The 22,810-nt window shown below is 40.7% G+C and overlaps 1 protein-coding gene across 8 annotated transcripts in view; it reads left to right on the top strand.

The window, feature by feature from the left end:
- Window positions 1-22,810, top strand: part of LOC126267401 (condensin-2 complex subunit G2-like) — a 266,223-nt gene that overhangs the window by 24,967 nt on the left and 218,446 nt on the right. For all 8 annotated transcript variants that reach the window (XM_049972616.1, XM_049972609.1, XM_049972615.1 and 5 more), the window contains exon 5: window positions 14,985-15,107. In XM_049972616.1, coding sequence (XP_049828573.1) covers window positions 14,985-15,107 — 123 coding nt within the window. The remainder of the gene's footprint in view (window positions 1-14,984; window positions 15,108-22,810) is intronic.

Below are 22,810 nucleotides of genomic sequence, written 5' to 3'. Positions count from 1 at the left end.
GTAGAGAGGATATAATGTGTAGACTGGCAATCGCAAGGAAAGCATTTTTGAAGAAGAGAAATTTGTTAACATCGAGTATAGATTTAGGTGTCAGGAAGTCGTTTCTGAAAGTATTTGTACGGAGTGTAACCATGTATTGAAGTGAAACATGGACAATAAATAGTTTGTACAAGAAGAGAATAGAAGCTTTCGAAATGTGGTGCTACAGAAGAATGTTGAAGATTAGGTGGGTAGGTCACGTTACTAATGAGGAGGTATTGAATAGGATTGGGGAGAAAAGAAGTTTGTGGCACAACTTGACTAGAAGAAGGGATCGGTTGGTAGGACACGTCCTGAGGCATCAAGGGATCGCATATTTACCATTGGAGGGCAGCGTGGAGGGTAAAAATTGTAGAGGGAGACCAAGAGATGAATGCACTAAGCAGATTCAGAAGGATGTACTGGGAGATGAAGGAGCTTGCTCAGGATAGATTAGCATGGAGAGCTGCATCAAACCAGTCTCAGGACTGAAGACCACAACAACAACAACAACAACAACAACTACTACTACTACTACTACTACTACTACAACAACCAAGTTATCAGTTAAGGTGAATGGACAGCTGGAGGAAGTATACTGGCAGCACCCAATATCCTGTTGCAGACTATGTCCTACAATATGACAGTCATGACATGGATGCCCATTTCATTACATGTCCTCTTTGGATTCTCCCCCTGACTCCAGTTTCTCAGAACTCCACGGGTGAGAACTGACATTACAACATGTTTTTTTTTCTCTCTGCCTACATTATCTTAATTTATATTAATTTCTTCTGCCTCAACCCTTCCTTTCAGTAGCTATTGCTTTCTTTGCCCCTTGTTAGTTTTCTATTTCTTTTATTTTCTGACCTGTCTATTTTTCCCCACTCCCCACCACACATATGTGCCACATATGATGTACTTAGGTTTCCACTTTTTAACAACTCAGGCTTGATGTGTCAGTAATCTCTGTCTTGCTTATTACCCTATCTTCCACATTTAAGCTCTTAGGATTTTAAATCTCATCCCGTGCAGTCCCCAGCTAACAGTCTTTCCTTCATGTCCTGTCTAGTAAGTCTCCCCTTACCAGGATCCTGGTTGACTTCTCTGTGATGCTTACCAGTCTTTTTCCTTCATCATCCTTCCTTCCCCTTCAACTCGTCTGCCAGAAGAAGGATCCACTGGATTTGAAAATTTGTGCGTTTGCATAACCTTTATATATTTTTTGCCCTGCTGCTGTGTGGTGAGTAGATTTTTGTCGATACAGTTACATTGTATTTTCAAAAACCGATTATTTTTCTTGATATATTAGCTTATGTGTAATTAAGATTTTTAAGTATTTAAATGTTTCAGCTGTGTAAAAGAGGAAAGGGTAGCATACCAGGGCATGATGAAAGGCTGGAAAAATTCAGGGTGGAATAGTTATAATATCATGAAAAAGAGAGATTGCCCATCACTGTATACAGGAGGTACTGAATTGCAGGCAGACACAACAAAAGACTGCTAAACACGTAAGCTTTTGGCCAATAGGTCTTCTTCCAAAGTAGACAACACACATACATTAATGCAAGCACAATTCACACATACGTGAGCTCTGTCTCTGGCCACTGGCAAGCACAGCTCACACCCACATGAGCAGTTTCTCTGGCCATTGAGGTCAGAGATAGTGGTTATGTGTGTACAAGCTGTGCTTGTGTCAATGTGTGTGTGCGTCGTCTACTTTAGAAAAAAGCTTTTTTTGCCAAAAGTTCAGATGTTCCCTATATATAAAGTAGAAAGAAACTTCCACATGGGAAAAATATATTAAAAACAAAGATTCCAAGATTTACCAAGCGGGAAAGCGCCGGTAGATAGGCACAATGAATAAAACACACACACAGAATTTCGAGCTTTCGCAACTGGCGGCTGCTTCGTCAGGAAAGAGGGAAGGAAAAGGAAAGATGAAAGGATGTGGGTTTTAAGGGAGAGGGTAAGGAGTCATTCCAATCCCGGGAGCGGAAAGACTTACCTTAGGGGGGAAAAAAGATAGGTATATACACGCGCGCGCGCGCCCACGCCCACACACACACACACACACACACACACACACACACACACACACACACACACACACACAGACACAAGCAGACATCAGACAGTGATGTCTGTGTGTGTGTGTGTGTGCGCGCGCGAGTATATACCTATCCTTTTTTCCCCCTAAGGTAAGTCTTTCCGTTCCCGGGATTGGAATGACTCCTTACCCTCTCCCTTAAAATCCACATCCTTTCATCTTTCCTTTTCCTTCCCTCTTTCCTGACGAAGCAGCCGCCAGTTGCGAAAGCTCGAAATTCTGTGTGTGTGTTTTATTCATTGTGCCTATCTACTGGCGCTTTCCCGCTACACAAACACACACACAGAATTACTAGCTTTCGCAACCGATGGTTGCTTCTTCAGGAAGGAGAGGGAAAGACGAAAGGATGTGGGTTTCCTCTCGTCTTTCCCTCTCCTTCCTGAAGAAGCAACCATCGGTTGCGAAAGCTAGTAATTCTGTGTGTGTGTTTTGTTCATGTGCCTGTCTGCCGGCGCTTTCCCGCTATATATATATATATATATATATATATATATATATATATATATATATATATATATATTGTTGTAGCCATCTGCAGTTCATCATCTCTTCTATACGGTAAGTAGCAGTCTTATCATTTTCATAATATTTATTGCCACTATAATTAACAAGTAATCTTTGTTTCTGTTGGCCAACTGCAGTGACAGCCAACTAAGAATTTTTCCTTGAGAACCATTGTATTTCAGTTTTTAGAGAAGCAGGTCACGATTTACAGTATCGAAAGCTTTGGTAAGGTCACAAAAGATGCTTGACACATACATTCTCTTATTGAGACCTCTGCTAACTTTTGTGACCAATTGACTCCATAAAATATTCCTTTTGGTATGAATTATAATTTTCTATCTGATTGCATGCAGCTCTTTAAAATATTTTTGAGAAAATGGTTAACAATGAGGTAGGCCTATAGTTTTCTATTTAACCCTCAAGCTTCTGTGGCTGTGCACTTTGCATTCTGTGTAGAGGTGGCTTTTGTTATGGCTGTGATTCTCATGAAATACTGAAGGCTGTGCTGAGAGACAGTGTTCCAGCCAATATGAAATACTTATCATCCAATTTTTTGAAAGGTAGTAGGTGAAAAAAGAAATTGTACATCTTAGAGTCCGATATCTTGACCCGATACTGAAATTCTTTTCGTTATCCGTCATACTAGTTCTGCCGCATCAAATTGAGTACAACATTGCACGAAAATTTAAAGCGGTCACAGAGCACAGAGATAAAAACACATTGCACAAACTTTACATATTATTAATTTTAGCTCAGTGTAGCAGTGAGTGAAATGTAGATAAGTTATCGAAATTTTATTTAAAATTTGGAGTGGATCGATATCATTTCGTTCTTGAATTATTTGGGTTTATAACCAAAGGATGGTCGCCTGCGACACATCCATTTACGTCCTTGTGCATCGCGAATCATGCAGTCATAAACAACCACCATACACTGTGTGATCAAAAGTATCCAGACACCCAGAAAAACATACGATTTCACATTAGGTGCATTGTGCTGCCACTGACTGCCAGATACTCCATATCAGCGACCTCAGTAGTCATTAGACATCATGAGAGGAGAGTGGGGCGGGGACTCATGTACTTCAAACATGCTCATGTGATTGGGTGTCACTTGTGGTATACGTCTGTATGCGAGATTTCCACACTCCTAAACATCCCTAGGTCCACTGTTTCTGATGTGATAGTGAAGTGGGAACGTGAAGGGACACCTACAGCAGAAAAGCATACAGGCTGACCTTGTCTGTTGGCTGACAGGTGAAGAGAGTTGTAACGTGTAATAGGCAGACATCTATCCATATCATCACACAGGAATTCCAAATTGCATCGGGATCCACTGCAGGTACTATGACAGTTAGGCAGGAGGTGAGGAAATGTGGATTTCATGGTTGAGCGGCTGCTCATAAGCCACACATCATGCTGTTAAATGCCAAACAATGCCTCGCTTGGTGTAAGGAGCGTAAACATTGGACAATTGTACAGTGGAAAAATGTTGTGTGGAGTGACAAATCATGGTACACAATGTGGAGATCCGATGGCAGGGTGTGGGTATGGCGAATTCCCGGTGAACGTCATCTGCCAGCGTGTGTAATGCCAACAGTAAAATTCGGAGGTGGTGATGTTATGGTGTGTTTTTCATGGAGGGGGCTTACACCCCTTGTTGTTTTGTGTGCCACTTTCACAGCACAGGCCTACATTGATGTTTTAAGCACCTTCTTGTTTCCCGCTCTTAAAGAGCAATTTCAGGGTGGCAATTGCATTTTTCAACACGATCAAGCATCTGTTCATAATGCACAGCCTGTGGTGGGGAGGTTACATGACAATAATATCCCTGTAATGGACTGGCATGCACAGAGTCCTGCCCTGAATCTTATAGAACACCTTTGGGATGTTTTGGAACTCCGACTTCATGGCAGACCTCACCAACTGACATCAATACCTCTCCTCAGTGCAGCACTCCGTAAGAGTGGGCTGCTATTCCCTAAGAAACCTTCCAGCACCTGATTGAACATATGCCTATGAGAGTGGAAGCTGTCATCAAGGCTAAGGGTGGGCCAACACCATATTGAATTCCAGCATTACCGATGGGGGGCGCCATGAACTTGTTACTCATTTTCAGCGCGGTGTTCGGATACTTTGATCACATAGTGTATCTCATAAGTTATTCAAGATATCAAAATGAGATTAGTGTTCTTTCTCCCTTTCTCTCGCCTCCTCCTGCTCTTCTTCTTTTTTTCAAATGATAGCACGCAATGGGGCACATATATTGTATGATAAATATTCAAAAAAATTATAATCATCGAGATATGGCAGCAACTCATCAGCAGCGGTAAGAGGTCAGTGACTCAAGGCACATTTAAATGACCATAGCATTGTAGGAAAATCAAAACGGTGTGTGTATACAATACCCTGCCTTCATAAAGAGATTGGTTGAGTTTGATAGAGAGTGGATGAACAATACTGTAACAGACTGTTTCTGTTATTGTAGAGGAAACTTCATCCCAAGCCACAGAGTTAAAATTTTTAGGGCCATTATAATTTTCATAATATCAGGACCTGAAGCAGAAAAACTTAAAACCCTAGCAATTCCTCTCTGCTATACTAGGATTTCTACTTCGTGGTGAGCAGTCATAAATTTTATTGCAATTTGTGAAGAAACCATTAAACAATTCACACACAGCATTGGAATCTGTAACAGCTCCACCATTTATCAATAGTTCAGATGACAAATTTCTCTCCATTGCACTGCCAGCTTCACTCCTTATAACAGACCAAAACAGCATTGATTTGTGTTTAGCATTTGAAATGAATCTGCATGAGATTTGGTATGTTCACAATTAAGAGGCATGATTAATTAATCAAAAGAGATCTGGTTCAGTTGTACTAATGATTTATTCAAACCACACCCAGTTTTGGGATGTTAGAATCCCAACTTCAGGTGTATAAAAACTGTCGGCTGTTGGGCAGCCATATACTATGAATGCCAGTCACGACTGACACCGGAAGATTAGATTTTAATACCTCAAAACTGATTGTGGTTTCAATAAATCAGTAGTACAAATCAAGTGGATTGCTTTAAATTGAAATGAATCTGTTATTTGCAGTAAGCTTGCCACACTCATGCTCACAAATTAATGATAATAGCAGGATGTGGTGCCACACAACATGGCACTACACAAAACTGGCACCAATAGCATAGGCACATAGGGAATACACATGATGCAGATGTATAAGTCCACGGTATTGGTGATAAGGTGAGAAAACTGTCCCGAAACACGTGTGCTACAAAACACCAGTTTCCTGCGCATGTATCCCGACGTCAATATGAGATAATGATCACCATGCACACATACACTGGCCACACAACGGGTTGGCATACTCTGGATTAGTGGATCAGGTGGTCGAGCAGCTGCTAGGGTGTAGCCTCCCATTCTTGCACCAGTGCCTGTCGAAGCTCCTGAAGTGTCATAGGGGTTTGAAGACGTGCAGCAATACGTCGACCGAGAGCATCCCAGACGTGCTCGATGGAGTTTCGGTCTGCAGAACAGGCAGGCCACTCCATTTGCGTGATATGTTCTGTTTCAAGGTACTCCTCCACGATGGCAGCTCGGTGGGTCCGTGCGTTATCATCTGTCAGGAGGAAGGTGGGACCCTTGTATCTAGTTGCTGGTTCACACCAGATGAAAACCCTGCGAGAATCACTGTTCAGACTATACCTGGACTCGTCTGTGAACATAACCTGGGACCACTATTCCAATGACCTTGTACTGTGTTCTTGACATCAGGCTTTGTGGGCTCTCCTGTGACCAGGGTTCAGTGGAATGCACTTTGCAGGTCTCCAGGCAAATAAACCTTGTCTGTTCATTCGTCTGTAGACTGTGTGTCTGGAGACAACTGTTCCATTGGCTGCAGTAAGGTCCTGCAGTACTCTGTGGCCATCTGCGGGCACTGATGGTGAGATATCGGTCTTCTTGTGGTGTTGTACACTGTGGACGTCCCATACTGTAGCGCCTGGACATCTTTCCTGTCTGCTGGAATCATTGCCATAATCTTGAGATCACACTTTGTGCCACGTGCTACGACCTACTGTGTTTGACCAGCCTCCAGTTGCTCTAGTATTCTACCCCTCATAACGTCATCAATATGTGCTCTTTGAGCCATTTTCAACACACAGTCACCATTAGCATGTCTGAAAACATCTGCACACTTACTCGCTGCACCATACTCTTGACATGCACCAACACACCTCTGTATATGTGGACTGCTGCCAAACCCACCGTGCGATGACCGCAGGTCAAATGCATCGCATGGTCATACCCCGAGGTTATTTAAACCCACAAACTGCCCACCAGAGTGTTGTTTCACCATGTATCAGCATTATCCGTAATTTATGAGCATGAGTGTAGTTCAACTACTTTTTTTTATGTGCTTATATATTTAAGAAAGCGGGACTTCAATTAACCTTTACTTCCATACGCAGTTTCCCCCTCTTAACAATAGTCATTATAATTCCATTCATTACCCTTGATCTACTTAAGGACACTCAGTCTGTACTGTTACAAGAGGGAAGCATTCATTGAATATACTAATGAATTCAGTTGAAAATTTATTGTAGTTGTCATTTGTTGACTTGTGTTTGCTGACTGACCGCATGGTAAGACTTAATTTTTTAATAACTAGCTCCACATTTTCTTGACTGAAATTCCTACATGTTTTTATTGTACAGGCTGAAATTTATTTTTGATAGTGATGCTGCATGGTCTGATACTCGTAAATCTTGAATAAATTTTTCTGTGGAAACAGTTGCTGTTACTCTTATATATTGGTCAGACTTAAGATTTAGCCCATTTTTAGCTATCATATTCTAATGTGAAATAAATTTGTCATCACTTTGCGAGGGTTTTTACATGAATACCTTTCATGTTGTCCTTGGAGTCTCTGGAGAAGTTGTATGTGGAATTACAGTAATAATTGGTTCTTAGAATTTGATACAATAATGTTCACTGTATAATTTTCTATCAGTTTGGCATTTTTACATTTCTTGGAGCGTGATGACGAGGTCCTGTTTACATGTTAAATGAGTTATACGGGCAAGCTCCTTTGGCCTATCAGTCATCAGCATAGTACCGATAGGACAGTCACAATAACAGTTGTCCCTTGACACAATAAACACATGACAACTGGGTTTCAATTTATGTAGACAATGACTATATTACGTCTTTCGATGCACAACTCAGTGGGATGAATATTTGCACCATCACAGTATATAATTGGCAACCATTGATTCAATAGAGACATTAATGAACTACACTACAAGTCACAAGTGGAAACTAATTTCTTAACTGAGTCACATGGGTACATTGGGATTGAATGTGATGATAGACTTCTGTATGTGATGTCAGTTGATTATTACAGGAGTGCGGCCTCGGAACTGAAATGTTAAAATAGCTCTTATAAATTAATGTTTTCTCAGAAAGTATTTGAGTTAGGAAGTTGAAATTTTTACATATTATTTATTTGAGTATTTTGTACAACTTAACTCAGGGATTTTTAAAAATTTTAATTCAGTTGTTAGAGATTAATTTTTTTCTATTATAATGAAAATTCACTACTTTTTAGTGCCACTTTTAGTTTATAAATTCAACAATATACAGGTTTTTGGGGAAAAAGAAAACACTGTGTTGCATTATGCAGAAGGGACTGTGTAACATCTCCTGAAAATTTGAAGCAAATTGGTTTTGTAGATCCTGAGAAAACATGCAATTTGTATGAAAGAACAAAACTTTCAGGAATTGAGCAACAGTGTTTGGATTATTATGAAAAGGAAAGTTGCTACTCACCATATAGTGGAGATGCTGAGTCGCAGACAGAAGACTATCACAAATAAAGCTTTCAGCCAGTAAGGTCTTCATCAAAAATAGTAACAGATAAGTACACACACACACTTACGCAAACACAACTCACACACACGACTGCTGTCTCAGGCAACTGAAACCACACTGCGAGCAGCAGCATCAGTGTATGAAGGGAATGGTGACTGGGTGGGGCTAAGGAGGAGTCTGGGGTGGGGACAGAGAGGGTTTAGAAGTCCCTTCCATACTGCCTAGCCACCCATGTTTGTCACATTTACAGTGACGAGCGGTCCCTGTGAAAATATACCGAGGGTCTCACTGAAGCCTTCACATGCTGTTATTGTCCTCCCAACCTTGTACAAAAACAGATCTCCTATGCCTTATCTTTCCAGTCTCCCACAACCTCCCAAAATCCCACTCTCCGGCCACAGAGTAGGATTCCTCTCATAACTTTGTACCACCCAGGACCTTGCTACCCTCTCTGTTTACCTTTCCCTCTTGCTTCATAACCTGGGTTGTGGGTAACTGAATCCACTTTCCCTTCTTCCCTTTTTCCCCCTTCTCTCCTCCCTGAAGAAGGAACAAAGTTCCGAAAGCTAGGAATGTAAATTTTCTGTTCTGTTTTGTGAATCTGTCGGCTGTATTGAGCTGAGGTAAGTACTGGCCAGCCCCTATATCTCTTTGTTAGTATTTGTTTCACATCTTAATATGAGATTTTCCATTAATCACTTAAACTGATAGTTAGGTGATTTTCACACCTGTCAGCACCTGCTTCCTTTGGAATTGGAGTTATTATATTCTTCTTGAAGTGTGAGGGTATTTCATCTGTCTCATACCTCTTGCTCAACAGATAGAGCAGTTTTTTCATGCCTGCTCTCTCAAGGCTGTCAGTAGTTCTAACAGAATGTTGTCTACTCCCTTGGTCTTGTTTTGAGTTAGGTCTTTCAGTGCTCTTTCAAATTCTTCATGCAGTATCATACCTCATATCTCATCTTCATCTACTTCCTCTTCTATTTCCATAATATTGCCTTCAAGTACATCTCTTGTACAGACTCTCCATACACTTCTTCCACCTTTCTCCTTTCCTTTCTGTGCTTAGGACTGGTTTCCCATCTAAGCTCTTGATATTCATACAGATGTTTCTCTTTTCTCAAAGGTCTCTATAATTTTTGTGGGTGGTATCTATCTTTCCACTAGTGACATGTGTGCTTCTAAAACCTTGCATTTGTCCTTTAGCCATTCCTGCTTAGCCATTTTGCACTTCCTCTCAATCTCATTTTTAAGATGTTTGTACTCCCTTTTGCCTGCTCCATTTACTGAACCTTTGTGTTTTCTCATTTCATCAGTTGAATTCAGTATCTCTTGTGTTACTCAACGGTTTCTGCTAGCCTTTATCTTTTTGTCTAATTGATCCTCTGTTCCCCTCCATATTTCATTTCTCAGAGCTATCCATACTACTTCTACTGAATTCCTTTCTCCTCTTCTTGTCATTGGTTCTCTAATGCTTCCTCTGGAACTCTGTAACCTCTGGTTCTTTCAGTTTACCCAGGTTCCATCTCCTTCAATTTGTACCTTTTTGCAGTTTCTTGAGGTTTAACCAACTGTTCATAACCAGTAAATTGTGGTCAGAGACCACATTTGCCTCTTACAATTCAAAATCTGGTTTCAAAATCTCTGTCTTATAATTATATACATTATATAATCAATATGCACCTTATATAATGATACATATAACCTTATGTAATAATCAATGTGATCAACATACACCTTCCAGTGACTCCAGGCCTCTTCCACATATACAACCTTCTTTCATGATTCGTAAACCAAGTATTAGCTATGTTTAAATTAGGGTCTGTGCAAAATTCTACCAGCTGTCTTCCTCTTTCCCCAATCCATGTTCACCTGCTATTTTCCCTTCTCTTCTTTTCCTACTACTGAATTCCAGTCCCCCGTGACTATTAAATTGTCATCTTCCTTAACTGTCTGAATAATTTCTTTTATCTCATCATCCATTTCTTCAATCTCTTCTTCGTCTGTGGACCTAGTTGACATATAAACTTGTGCTACTGTGAATTTTCATTGTATGTTGCTGACAAAATTACAAGTGAGCTGCGATAAACGTGCTAGAATTATTAACAATAGAGGTTAGTGAATGAAGCTGTGTTGAAGGCCACATGACTTATTTTACGATTTTGTGTAGTAGTTATAATCAGTATTACAGAATCAGAAATTATGATCATGGCTACAGAAGATATGCAATTACAGCAGACAGTGTTTTGTTATTGAACATATAAAAGAAGCATTAAAATTAACTGAACCTGATAGTCCTTGTTGTGTGTTGATAAGAAACTAAAAGTGAGCATGCTGAAGTTGCTTCGTATCTATACAATAAAATAACAGATGTCAACCTAGAAAGATGAAACAATGATTAACTGGATGCACATATGATTACAAACTAATTGTGTGCAACAAAGCAAAAATGGTACATGTGCTCACACAAAGTGGCTGTAACCAATGAATAAAAAAAGGATTACAAAAAATTGTATTTTCATTGAACATGTAGGAGTTAAATTAATTTATACTAAATAATTCCAGTCGTTTGTTGACAGTTAAGAAACAGATGTGTTAGACTTGCTAATATGACGTAGGAAAAGGAAGAAATTAAAGTCGTTGCACATAGCTACATGATTATGTAATAGATATGTCCATGAGTGAATGATTAAACAGTTCATTGTGACATAGGACATTAACTGAAGGTTGCATCTCCATTATTTGGAATACAAGAACGTAAAATTAAAAAAAAAGACCATGTGTTGTTTGCAAGATACATGAAATTGAAAGTGGATCTAGAAGAATGTTGCGTGGTTAACATTATATGAGTAAAAGCATAAATGCAAGAATTTGTACATAAAACTTGATCATAATCTACATCTACACTCTGCACATCACTTTGAGGTGCATGGCGAGGTGCATGACAAAGGGTACTTCCCGTTGTACCTGTTATTAGGGTTTCTTCCTATTCTATTCATGGATGGAGTGTGGAAAGAATGATTGTTTGAATGCCTCTGTGTATGTGTAGTAATATAATGCGAATTCTTTACAGACGAATGGAAAAACTGGTAGAAGCCGACCTCGGGGAAGATCAGTTTGGATTCCGTGGAAATGTTGGAACATGTGAGGCAATACTGACCTTATGACTTATCTTAGAAGAAAGATTAAGGAAAGGCAAACCTATATTTCTAGCGTTTCGTAGATTAGAGATGAGGAGGTATTGAATAGAATTGGGGAGAAGAGGAGTTTGTGGCACAACTTGACTAGAAGAAGGGATCGGTTGGTAGAGCATATTCTGCGGCATCAAGGGATCACCAATTTGGTATTGGAGGGTAGCGTGGAGGGTAAAAATTGTAGAGGGAGACCAAGAGAGAAATACACTGAACAGATTCAAAAGGATGTAGGTTGCAGTAGGCACTGGGAGATGAAGAAGCTTGCACAGGATAAAGTAGCATGGAGAGCTGCATCAAAGCAGTCTCTGGACTGAAGAGCACAACAACAACAGGTGGGCTGATGTGGCGGCAGGTCAGCATCGGTGAACAGAAGCTGCTGCCGGTGGCGGTGGATGTAGGTTGGTTATCACATCTGCGTCCCTGCAATGTGTGTGAGAGCTGTATACCTCCGCACTGGACCTTCTTGGTCAAATTGTTCTAGGCGTATCTCTTCTTAGTCTAATACGTCGAGATCTTTTCTCCAGTTTTTCACGTTGTGACTTTCTTATGTCTTCTCCCTTATTTGCCTTTACAATTTTCTCCATTTGATTTTTAGGCGTTGTCCAGTTTCTTGTAATGCTTCTCTCTCCTTGTTATACTGAGTTGCTATCGCAACACTTCATAGCTTTTTCTCTCTTTTTCAACTCAAAAGTCCTGTTTTTTTTCAGTCCTTTGACACTAGTTGCCATGTTGTAACATTTTTGATGACTGAGAGTGTGTGAATTGTATGTGCAAACTTCCCACTTCTCTTATGTGAGTCGACTTACTTGGGAATGCGCAGCCGATCTTCGTCTATGGATAGCTGGCTTCTGGAATCTCTACCGACTTCTTCTCTGAAGAGTGATCTGAGTCACAAGAATCTTTAAGACTCTCTCTCTCTCTCCCTCCCTCTCTCTCTCTCTCTCTCTCTCTCTCTCTCTCTCTCTCTCTCTCTCTCTCTCTCTCTTTGTGAAATAATGAGGTACTCCAAGAATACTTTTCAACAACTATCGGTATGTTTGAACTTCCACAAAGAACAAAATTCACACTTCTCATGTAAAACAATTGACTTGTAAGTCACCCATGTAGTGTCACATTAGAAACAATTAAGCTACATTTACATGATAACCATGTCTCTATTATACAGGAGCCATAATCATGTCTTGCCTCTAGCAAGTTCAAGTGGAAAGCTACTAAAAATCTTTTTTCACTCAATTGTTTTCATTACAACTTCCATGGACTGACCGACAAGTACTTGTTCGTGCCATTTGACCGCTGTGTCTACTGTCTTCGTATGGCAAACTTCAAACCTGCACCCACAGACAGGTGACGCGCAGTAGAAAGGGTTCCTTTCTCCCACTTACATCTAAAATATTGTGTGTTCAAGTCAGTGGAAGACCAAGTGATTTTAGAATTTGTGCAAAAATTCTCGAAACACTACAACACTGAGACGAATTGCACTGCATGCTTCTAAAGTATTCCATGTCAGTTGTATACAAGGAATATATTTATACAAATAATACAAATATTGAGTCAAGTATATACAAAATTTGGTTGAAACTGGTCCAGACATTACTGGATTGTTTTTCTATGCCACCCTGTTGTACACAGTGCTTCTTTTCAGATACTAAATTATATGAGTACCAAGTTTAGTTGAAATCGATCTAGTGGTTTAGGAGGAGAATGGGGAACATATATACATAAATTTTATAATGTGTGTAAATATAGTTAAAAATCTGTGAGCCAGTCACATTATTTTTAGTTAAAAATCTGTGAGCCTGTCACATTATTTTTATCACATGGCTATTTGGATGTGTGCACTATGTGGTCTGGTAGTTTTCTGTCTTTGACAAAATTTTCCTATTACTTTTTCATGCATTATAGTTATTCCAGTTATAGCACCTGGGGCCTGTTTTGAACATAACAGCATCATCCTTTTTCTGGACTTGCAAAGCAATGTCACCACGTGATAAATTATTACAAACATCATTATTTCTTGTTATGATTGTTAAGTTTTGTAAACGCATAATCACAATGCAATATATCTTTTTGTTAAACGTAAAACTGTAGCAAGAACATTACTGTACTCCCACACTGTATGACGTACATTCAGTGAATCAATGGCATAAGGCCTTAGTGAGTTGCTACCACAACCAGTTCCTTGCTACCTACTAGTGAATGTTAGCTCTGTTGCTTTCAGCTGCGTGGTTGTTCATGCAATTCAACAAGTAGGTAACTTTTTCTGTGGATGCAGGTAAACTGTTACATGGATGATGTAAAGTGATTATAGAAAGTTATATTTATTCAGCACCGAATCCTCTGTGAGTGTCTGTATACAGTGTGGATATCGAAACACTGTCAGTAGCATTCTGAACAACATGTAATCTTTCAGATTATAATTAATTAAAAATGTAGGAAGACCTGACACTGATTTGCAACTTATAACTAATCTACGCACTTAACTTTGGTACCGGACTTAATAATGATGATGTAAGCTCTACCCCTGATCTCAGTGTACTCGCATCAGTCTGAGCAGTGGCTTCCAACTTCTGTTGTAGGTGCTTCATATTTTGATTAACAGTTCTTATATTTTCCTGTCTGTTTGAGACTGATCGTTTCTTGTTACAAAAGTCATTCTTCGTTAACAGTAATATACTAATGTGTGCATATTATTGTGGCATGACAAATAAATAGTTTGTCTTGAGATGGATAACTTTAATGTTTATTGACCTTCATTATTAATTAACAGTAATGATTAGTGTTTTGGCACCTACATCTTTACCTCTTTCCTACCATAGTGCAGCCAGTGTTCACTGTTTCTACTTTGCTTCAGGTATCCCCTTACGATATCTGATAAAATGTACCGAATGGATGAAGTAAAGAAAAGATGTCATTTATGTAATGGAGCTGCAACAATAGGTTTACATTTGCCTGATAGCCCTGCAAGTAGAATACAAACAATCTATTCCTCTTTAGCTTAAAGAGTTCGAGTCACTGAGCCCACCCCTGTCAGTGTTAGCCAACCATATATATTTGCCTGTTGGTTCCTCAGTACTTGAGGGGGGAGAGAGAGAGAGAGAGAGAGAGAGAGAGAGAGAGAGAGAGAGAGAGAGAGAGAGAGAGAGAGAGAGTGTTTGACTAATGAATTCTGCTTTATCTCTGAATAGTGTACAGCTTTTAATTTAACTTTAACTGTCTTGATGCTATATTTTAATTCTTTCCCTGAAAATAATTTTACATTTGTTTCTTTCCATTTTAGATAAAGCAGAAAATTGTCAAACTCTCAGAAGAGTGGTGCAGAAGAAAGCTGCTACTGTACAATTCAGCAATTGTTGTTACATTTGAATACCTTTTTGAAGTCTCCTTAAAGAAAGGAGCTACGGTAAGTCAATTTATTTACTAATTAGTATGCCCTTATGTTCATCTTTGTCTACATCTGTAGTGTGTAAATCATTGTAAAGTGTGAGGCAGAGGGCACATCCCATTATACTAAATATTAGGCTTCTTTCTGTATCATTCACATATGGAGCATGGGAAGAATGAGTGTTTAAATACCTCTTTGCATGCTGTAATTAATCTAATCTTTTCCTCACAATCCTTAAAGGAGCAATATGTAAGGGGCTGCGATGTATGTTCTTAGACTCATCCTTTAGAGCCATTTCTTGAAACTTTGTAAGTAAGCTTTCTTGTGTTAGTTTACGTATATTTTCAAGAGTCTGTCAGCAACCCTGTAATCAAACAAACCTGACACTATTCATGCCGGCCTTCTCTGTGCATGTTCAGCATCTCCTGTTAGTCTTATTTGGTAGTCTTATTTGAGCTGTATTCTAGGATGATAAGATAAGATAAGATAATTTTATTGTCGTTAGGCCATTACAGCAATAGACAAATTTTCGCACAAAAGACAAATTTTTGTACAGCACAATCATTACATTAATAAACAGAATAATAAAGCATTATTGACTTACAATTCAATCTCCCAGTCAAAGAAGTCTTTTAATTCACAAAAGGGGTTGGCAACAAGCCACTTATTTAATGTTTTTCTAAATTCACACTCTGGAAGATCTTATACTGTCTGCAGAAGCTTATTAAATAGTTTAGGCCCCACTAGCTCATAGCTATTGACTGTCTTTGCTAGCCTACATTATGATGTATATATGGACTTGCTTTTCCTTGTGTTGTGACCATGGATATTATTTCTACATTTTACTTCATGTAGGTTATTTTTTGTATAGATTAACACTTGGTATATGCACAGATTTATAACAGTCATTATTTTGAGTTCGGCGAACAAGGGCTTCAATGTGCTTTATGCTGGGAACATGTAATGACTCTGATTGTTTTTTTCTGCAGAAGTAATATATTTTGAACATGGCTTGAGTTTCCCCAGAGAATATGTCCATATGACACAATACTTTGGAACAATGCAAAATACGAAGTCTTAACATAGGCTGCTGGTACATATTTTATAAGACATCTTAATAAATAAATTACTCTAGACAGTTTGATACTAATATATTTTATGTGTTGTTCCCAGGATAATTTATTGCCTAAGTATATCCCCAAGAACTTTACATAGTGGGATCATTAACAGGGCTTTTGTCCCGTAGCCTAAATAACATTTTTTGTGTCTTGTTCTCATTCAGGAGAAAACCATTTGACTTAACCCAATATTTTGGGTCCTTGAGCAATTTGTAGCAATTTCCTTTGTAGACTGATTGCATTTCCTTTGTCTCCTATGGATGAACGGAAATCTACCACTTTGTTTACCTACAACTGAACCTGTGTGATTGTTCCATCTCATATATCTACAAAATGCTATAGCCAGATATTTATATGAGTTGATCACTTCCAGCTATGACTCGTTATTTCTGTAGTCTTATGATATTGCGTTTTCTTGTCTTACGAAGAGTATAGTTTTACATTTTTGAACATTTAAAGCAAGTTGCTAATCTTTCCATCAATTTGAAATCTCGTCAAGATCTGATTGAATAGTTACACAGTGCAATTTGAGGTGCCACGTCACAGACTGTGCGGGCCCTCTCGCCAGAGGTTCAAGTCCTCCTTTGGGCATGGGTGTGTGTGTTGTCCTTAGGACATGTTAGTTTAACGACGAGAGGTAACTGATACCCTGGCGGAGAATGTAATTCAGTTGCTCCAGTCCCGGATGGTACTGAGTTACGAGGGGAATGCTCCTCTGTGGCTGGACTGTGGGACTTTGGGACGTGGTGGGAGACTGGAAAGATAAGGCACGGGAGATTTGTTTTTGTACAAGGATGGGAGGATAATTATGGTCAGTGAAGGCTTCAGTGAGACCCTCAGTATATTTTGAGAGGGACTGCTCATCACTGCAGATGCGATGAAAACGGGTGGCTAGGTTGTAAGGAAGGGGCTTCGTGGTATGGAATGGGTGGTAGCTGTCGAAGTGGAGGTATTGCTGTTGGTTAGTAGGTTTAATATGGACAGAGGTACTGATGTAGCCATCTCTGAAACCCTTGTCCTGCAGGAACTTGAGCAACATGCACAACGTCACCTTGAAAAGCTCTCCATCTTACTCACTTCCTATTCCCGCCTCAGAGTACCACTGTTTACCACTTCTACAATCACCTCCATACCTCCCCCACACCCACTCATAGCTGACAAACCCCGTCTCGCAGACCTACTACATTTACCCCACCCTTCAAAACTAACTCCCACCACCACACACAGTACCCAGAACCTAAACACACCCGCAACACAGTTATGAACATTTTCTCCAGACGCCTTAGTCCCACAGAAGTATCAGTCCTTCCCAAAGGCCTCACCTTTTACCCCACTCCCAAATTCAACCATACTGGACTAGTTAAAGACCTTCTCTCCTTCTCCTGGTCCCTACAGTGGAAACACTTTCCGCTACCATCCCGACCAATCAGACTCAACCAAAGACCAATATTGAACCTTGCTTAACTCAGTTCACTCCTCCATCCAACCGTGATCCACCCCCACTGCCTCCAAACCACGCCCTGTTAACTTTCCAGAATTTCTTAACCTTGAACCTTGCCTCAACATCATTCCCCAAATTCCTCAACATGCAAACTAACCTTAAATCAGCAGAAAGAACAGAAAGAACCGCAGTCCACCATCTAAAAACTGATCCCGACCTTATAATCCTACCTGCTGACAAAGGCACCACCACCACCACCGTTGTTTTGAACCACAAGGATTATGCAGCAGAAGGACTCCGTCAGCTGTTAGATACTTCCACCTACAAACCATGCCACAGTGATTCCATTCCAGTAATCCAGCAGGATCTCCAGTCACTACTCAAATCCTTAGGAACATCCCAGAACCTCTTCCCAGAGTACATCTCTCTACTTACCCCTACCACTCCCCGCACTCCCACTTTCCACATGCTTCCTAAAGTCCATAAACCCAACCACCTAGGATGTCCCATTGTGGCCAGTTACTGTGCCCCTACTGAGAGAATCTCTGCTCTCGTAGACCAGCAACTTCAACCTATTACCCGGAACCTATCCTCCTATATAAAAGATACCAACAATTTCCTCAACCAACTCTCCACAATTCCTGCCCCTTTACCACATGGTGCCCTGCTCGTTACTATTGATGTCCTTCCTAGTCTCCATAACCAACTATATCCTCACCCACAATTACTTCTCCTTTGAAGGCATTACCTACAAACAAATCCGCTGTATAGCTATGGGCACCCGCATGGCACCACACTCTGCTAACCTATTCATGGGCCATCTAGAGGAATCCTTTCTAAAAACCCAGAATCCTAAACCCCTTACCTGGTTCAGATTCATTGATGACATCTTTGCTATCTGGATTGAAGGTGAGGACACCCTATTCACATTCCTCCAGAACCTCAACAACTTCTCCCCCATTTGCTTCACCTGGTCCTACTCAACCCAACAAGCCACCTTCCTAGATGTTGACCTTCACCTCAGGGATGGCTACACCAGTACCTCCGTCCATATCAAACCTACTAACCACCAGCAATACCTCCACTTTGACAGCTGCCACCCATTCCATACCAAGAAGTCCCTTCCGTACAGCCTAGCCACCCGTGGTCGTCGCATCTGCAGTGACGAGCAGTCCCTCTCAAAATATACTTAGGGTCTCACTGAAGCCTTCACTGACCGTAATTATCCTCCCATCCTTGTACGAAAACAGATCTCCCATGCCTTATCTTTCCAGTCTCCCACCACCTCCCAAAGTCCCACAGTCCAACCACAGAGGAGGATTCCCCTCATAATACAATACCATCCGGGACTGGAGCAACTGAATTACATTCCCTGCCAGAGTTTCGATTACCTCTCGTCATGCCCTGAAATGAGAAATGTCCTGCCCACTTTCCTTCCAACCCCTCCTACGTGGTATTCTGCCGTCCACCGAACCTACAGAATATACTCATCCATCCTTACACAACCCCTGCTCCCAATTTCTTACCTCATGGCTCAGGCCCCTGTAATAGACCTAGATGCAATACCTGTTCCATACATCCTCTTACCACCAGCTATTCCAGTCCGGTCACTAACATCACCTATCCCATCAAAGGCAGGGCTACCTGTGAAACCATTCATGTGATTTACAAACTAAGCTGCAACCTCTGCACTGCATTCTATGTAGGCATGACAACCAACAAGCTGTCTGTCCGCATGAACGGCCACTGACAAGCTGTGGCCAAGAAACAAGTGGACCACCCTGTTGCTGAACACACTGCCAAACATGATATCCCTCATCTTAATGACTTGCTTCACAGCCTGTGCCGTATGGATCCTTCCCACCAACACCAGCTTTTCTGAATTGTGCAGGTGGGAACTTTCCCTGCAGTACATCCTACGTTCCCGTAACCCTCCTGGCCACAACCTTCGTTAGTCACTGTCCTCACCCACCCATCCCCCTCCTATTCCCACCCAGCACTACACAGCCGGCATTTCACCGCCACACCCAGTCTTTTATTTTCTCTCCTCTCCGCTCTTACCCCCTCCCCCCTCCACACCTTCTCTCACGTCGTCCGTCTAAACTGCAATACTTGACTGTCCACCACTCCCACCATTCTACCCCTCCACCTCCCTGCCCCAGCCTTCTCCTTACCCCCACCCAGTTGCCACTCCCATTGTGCACTGGTGCTGCTGTTCGCAGTGTGGTCTTAGCTCTCTGAGACTGCAGATGCGTGTGGAAGTTGCGTTTATGTGAGTGTGTGTGTATGCATGTGTGTATGTGTGTCTACTGCTGACAAAGGCCTTAATGGCCGAAAGCTTTAATTACCTGAATCTTTTTATTGTGACTATTGCGACTCAGCATCTCTGTTATACAAAGAAATTCTTGTTATATGTAAAGTCTGTCAGTGCAACAAAAGTTAGCGTCCAGACACACATTGATAATACAGGCACTGAAGTCCATGGTAACACAGCAAAAGCAAAACTGCTGACTCCGTTTTCAAATGTGCTTTTGCAAAGCAGGATCTTGGAGTAGTGCTCCAGTTTAATTCTCACACCTTCGCAAAGAAGGTACAGATATTAGTGATAGTGGTGTTTAGAAACAGGTGAAATCATGTAAAACTGATAAGAGCCCCAGGGCCTGATGGAATCCCTATCAGATTCTATACGAAATTTGTGGATGACTTAGGCCTTCTTTTAGCCTTAATATTCTGCAGATCCCGTGAACAAAAAGCTTTGCTCAGTGGTTTGAAGAATGCACAGGTCACATCCATTTACAAGAGGCTTAATAGAAGTGCTGCACAAAACTATCCACCAGAATCATTGACCTGTTGTAAAACCCTAAAACGTATGTTAAGCTCAAACTTTTTGAGGTATCTTGAACAGAATGACCTCCTACATGCCAGTCAGCATGAATTCTGAAAACATCAGCAATGCAAAATTCGAGTCATGTTTTTCACACCTGAAATTCTGTAAGCCATGAATCAAGGCAGTGCAGTGAATGCAATACTTCTGGATTTCAAAATGGCATGTGACTCAATATGGCACTGACACATATCAACAAAAGTATGATTGTATGGGAGGTCAAATGAAATTTGTTGATTGGATTGAGGATTTCTATGTAGGGAGCACACAGTATTTTGGCAAATGTAGAATTGACTTCACGTATTTCATAGGGAAGTGTGTTGTATTCTTGCTGTTTGCATTGTAAATTAATAACCTGGTTGATAAGATTAGTTGTAACCTAACTCATTTTGCAAATGATACAGGTAGCTATAATGAAGCACTATCCAAAAAAAGCTGCGCAAATATTCAGTCAGATTTCAAACTGGTCTAAAGATTGGCAACTTCCTTTAAATGGTCAAAACTGAAAAATGTGAAATTTTGCATTTCACTAAATGAAAAATATAATATCGTATATATTTTCATCAAAGGATCATCTCACAATGGTATAGGAATTGGCTTGGTAATACAATGAAAATCACTATCTCAAAATAAAGATATACACAGAATACATGAGTGTGCTCCATGAGGATAGGATAGGTGGTTTGACCAGTGCCGTGATGAAGGAACTGTCCTTACATTTGCCTGAAGTGATTTAGGGAAACATGGAAAACTCAAATCAGGCCATCAGTGTCTTAACAGCTGTGCTGCTTTGCTCAATTGGCTCTGCAATTTACACACAATTTGCTTCCGATAATGTACAATATAAAATGTTGTTTTGCCCTTCATTGCTGCACATGAACCTAGGAATATTGTCGCAGAAGAAGCTGAGTAGCACCTTGGTGTAGTGGTTATGATACTAAACTGTTGCATGGAGGGTTGTGAGTTCAAAACTCACCTGGACTGTACAATTTTAATTTCTATATTCGGTTCAAGTACATTCTAAAAGTATCCACAGAAGTCAAGAATCATTGGACTGGAACGTTCTGTAGCTGTGTATATACTGTATGTGTTCTGGCTGGAGGCGGCTGGCTCTACACTCTTCTATGTGCAAGTACTGAATAAACCTTCGTTAAGTGAAGTTAGTGTTCATAGTTCATCTAATTACACCTTCTACTATGTGACATTATTCTGGTGGAGGCGCTATGTGTTGGAACTTGTGATGACGCACGTTCTTGACGACACAGTGGCTCCCATCAGGCCACGACTGAGCCGCTTTTTATGTGGCGAGAAACCTGAGTTCGAGCCATGTTCAACAGATCGCAATGTATCAGAGACAGAAGAAGAAGACGTTACGATGACAGCAACTGTGTGCCACCACATGAGACATCCTTCTGGGTTCTCTGGTGACAATGGCCAAGATCCAAACAAGTGGCTGAAGGTATATGAGCATATAACCAAATTTAACAAATGGGATGACACTGTGTATTTGGCTACCATATTTTTCTACTTGGAGGGCACTGCCAAGTAATGGTATGAGAACAATTAGGAGAAGTTTACAAGCTAGGAAGTATTCCAGGTGGAACTACGCAAGTATTTCGGCGACACAAAACGACAGAAGTGCAAGGCTGAAGATAAATTAAAGTACAGGGCACAGCGTCCAGAAGAAACTACAGCATCGTACATTCTAGATGTCTTGGAGCTGTGTAAAATAGTGGATCCTAGAATGAAGGAGGAAGATAAGGTTGCACATCTCATGAACAGTGTTGCTGAGGACATGTATCAAGCTCTACTCCTGAAGGAGGTTTTGACAGCAGATGACTTCAAAAATGGCGCCAGTATATTGAGACAATGCATCAGAAAAGAAATACACGCAAGAAGCTTGAATGGCTTCCAAATGTATTGATGTCTGTGATGGGGGAAGCAACTGATTTTACAAGTGTTCTTCGTCAGCTAGTGAGAGAGGAAGTTCAGAAGGCACTTGGATTGCACGGCGAGCAAAAAACTGAGACGCTTCAAGAGGTCATAATAGAGGAAGTGGAACAGACATTGAATCCTATCTCTTGTTCTTCATTTCCCTTTAAAACGTTTAAAAATTCGAGACCCAAGTGGAGTTGCGTTCCTACAATGCCGCATAAGGAACCTGTTTGGGCACCAAGGAAGACTGACATCTGGAGGACCCAGGATAACCAACCAGTATGTTTCCACTGCAGATGACTGGGACATGTGGTGTGCTATTGTCAAGAAAGGCAGTGGACAT

This window comes from Schistocerca gregaria, chromosome 4 (assembly GCF_023897955.1).
Source record: "Schistocerca gregaria isolate iqSchGreg1 chromosome 4, iqSchGreg1.2, whole genome shotgun sequence".
NCBI classification, from domain to species: Eukaryota; Metazoa; Arthropoda; class Insecta; order Orthoptera; family Acrididae; genus Schistocerca; species Schistocerca gregaria.
Note: the sequence above shows the minus strand (reverse complement) of the source record. Positions and strands in the feature narration are given on the sequence as shown.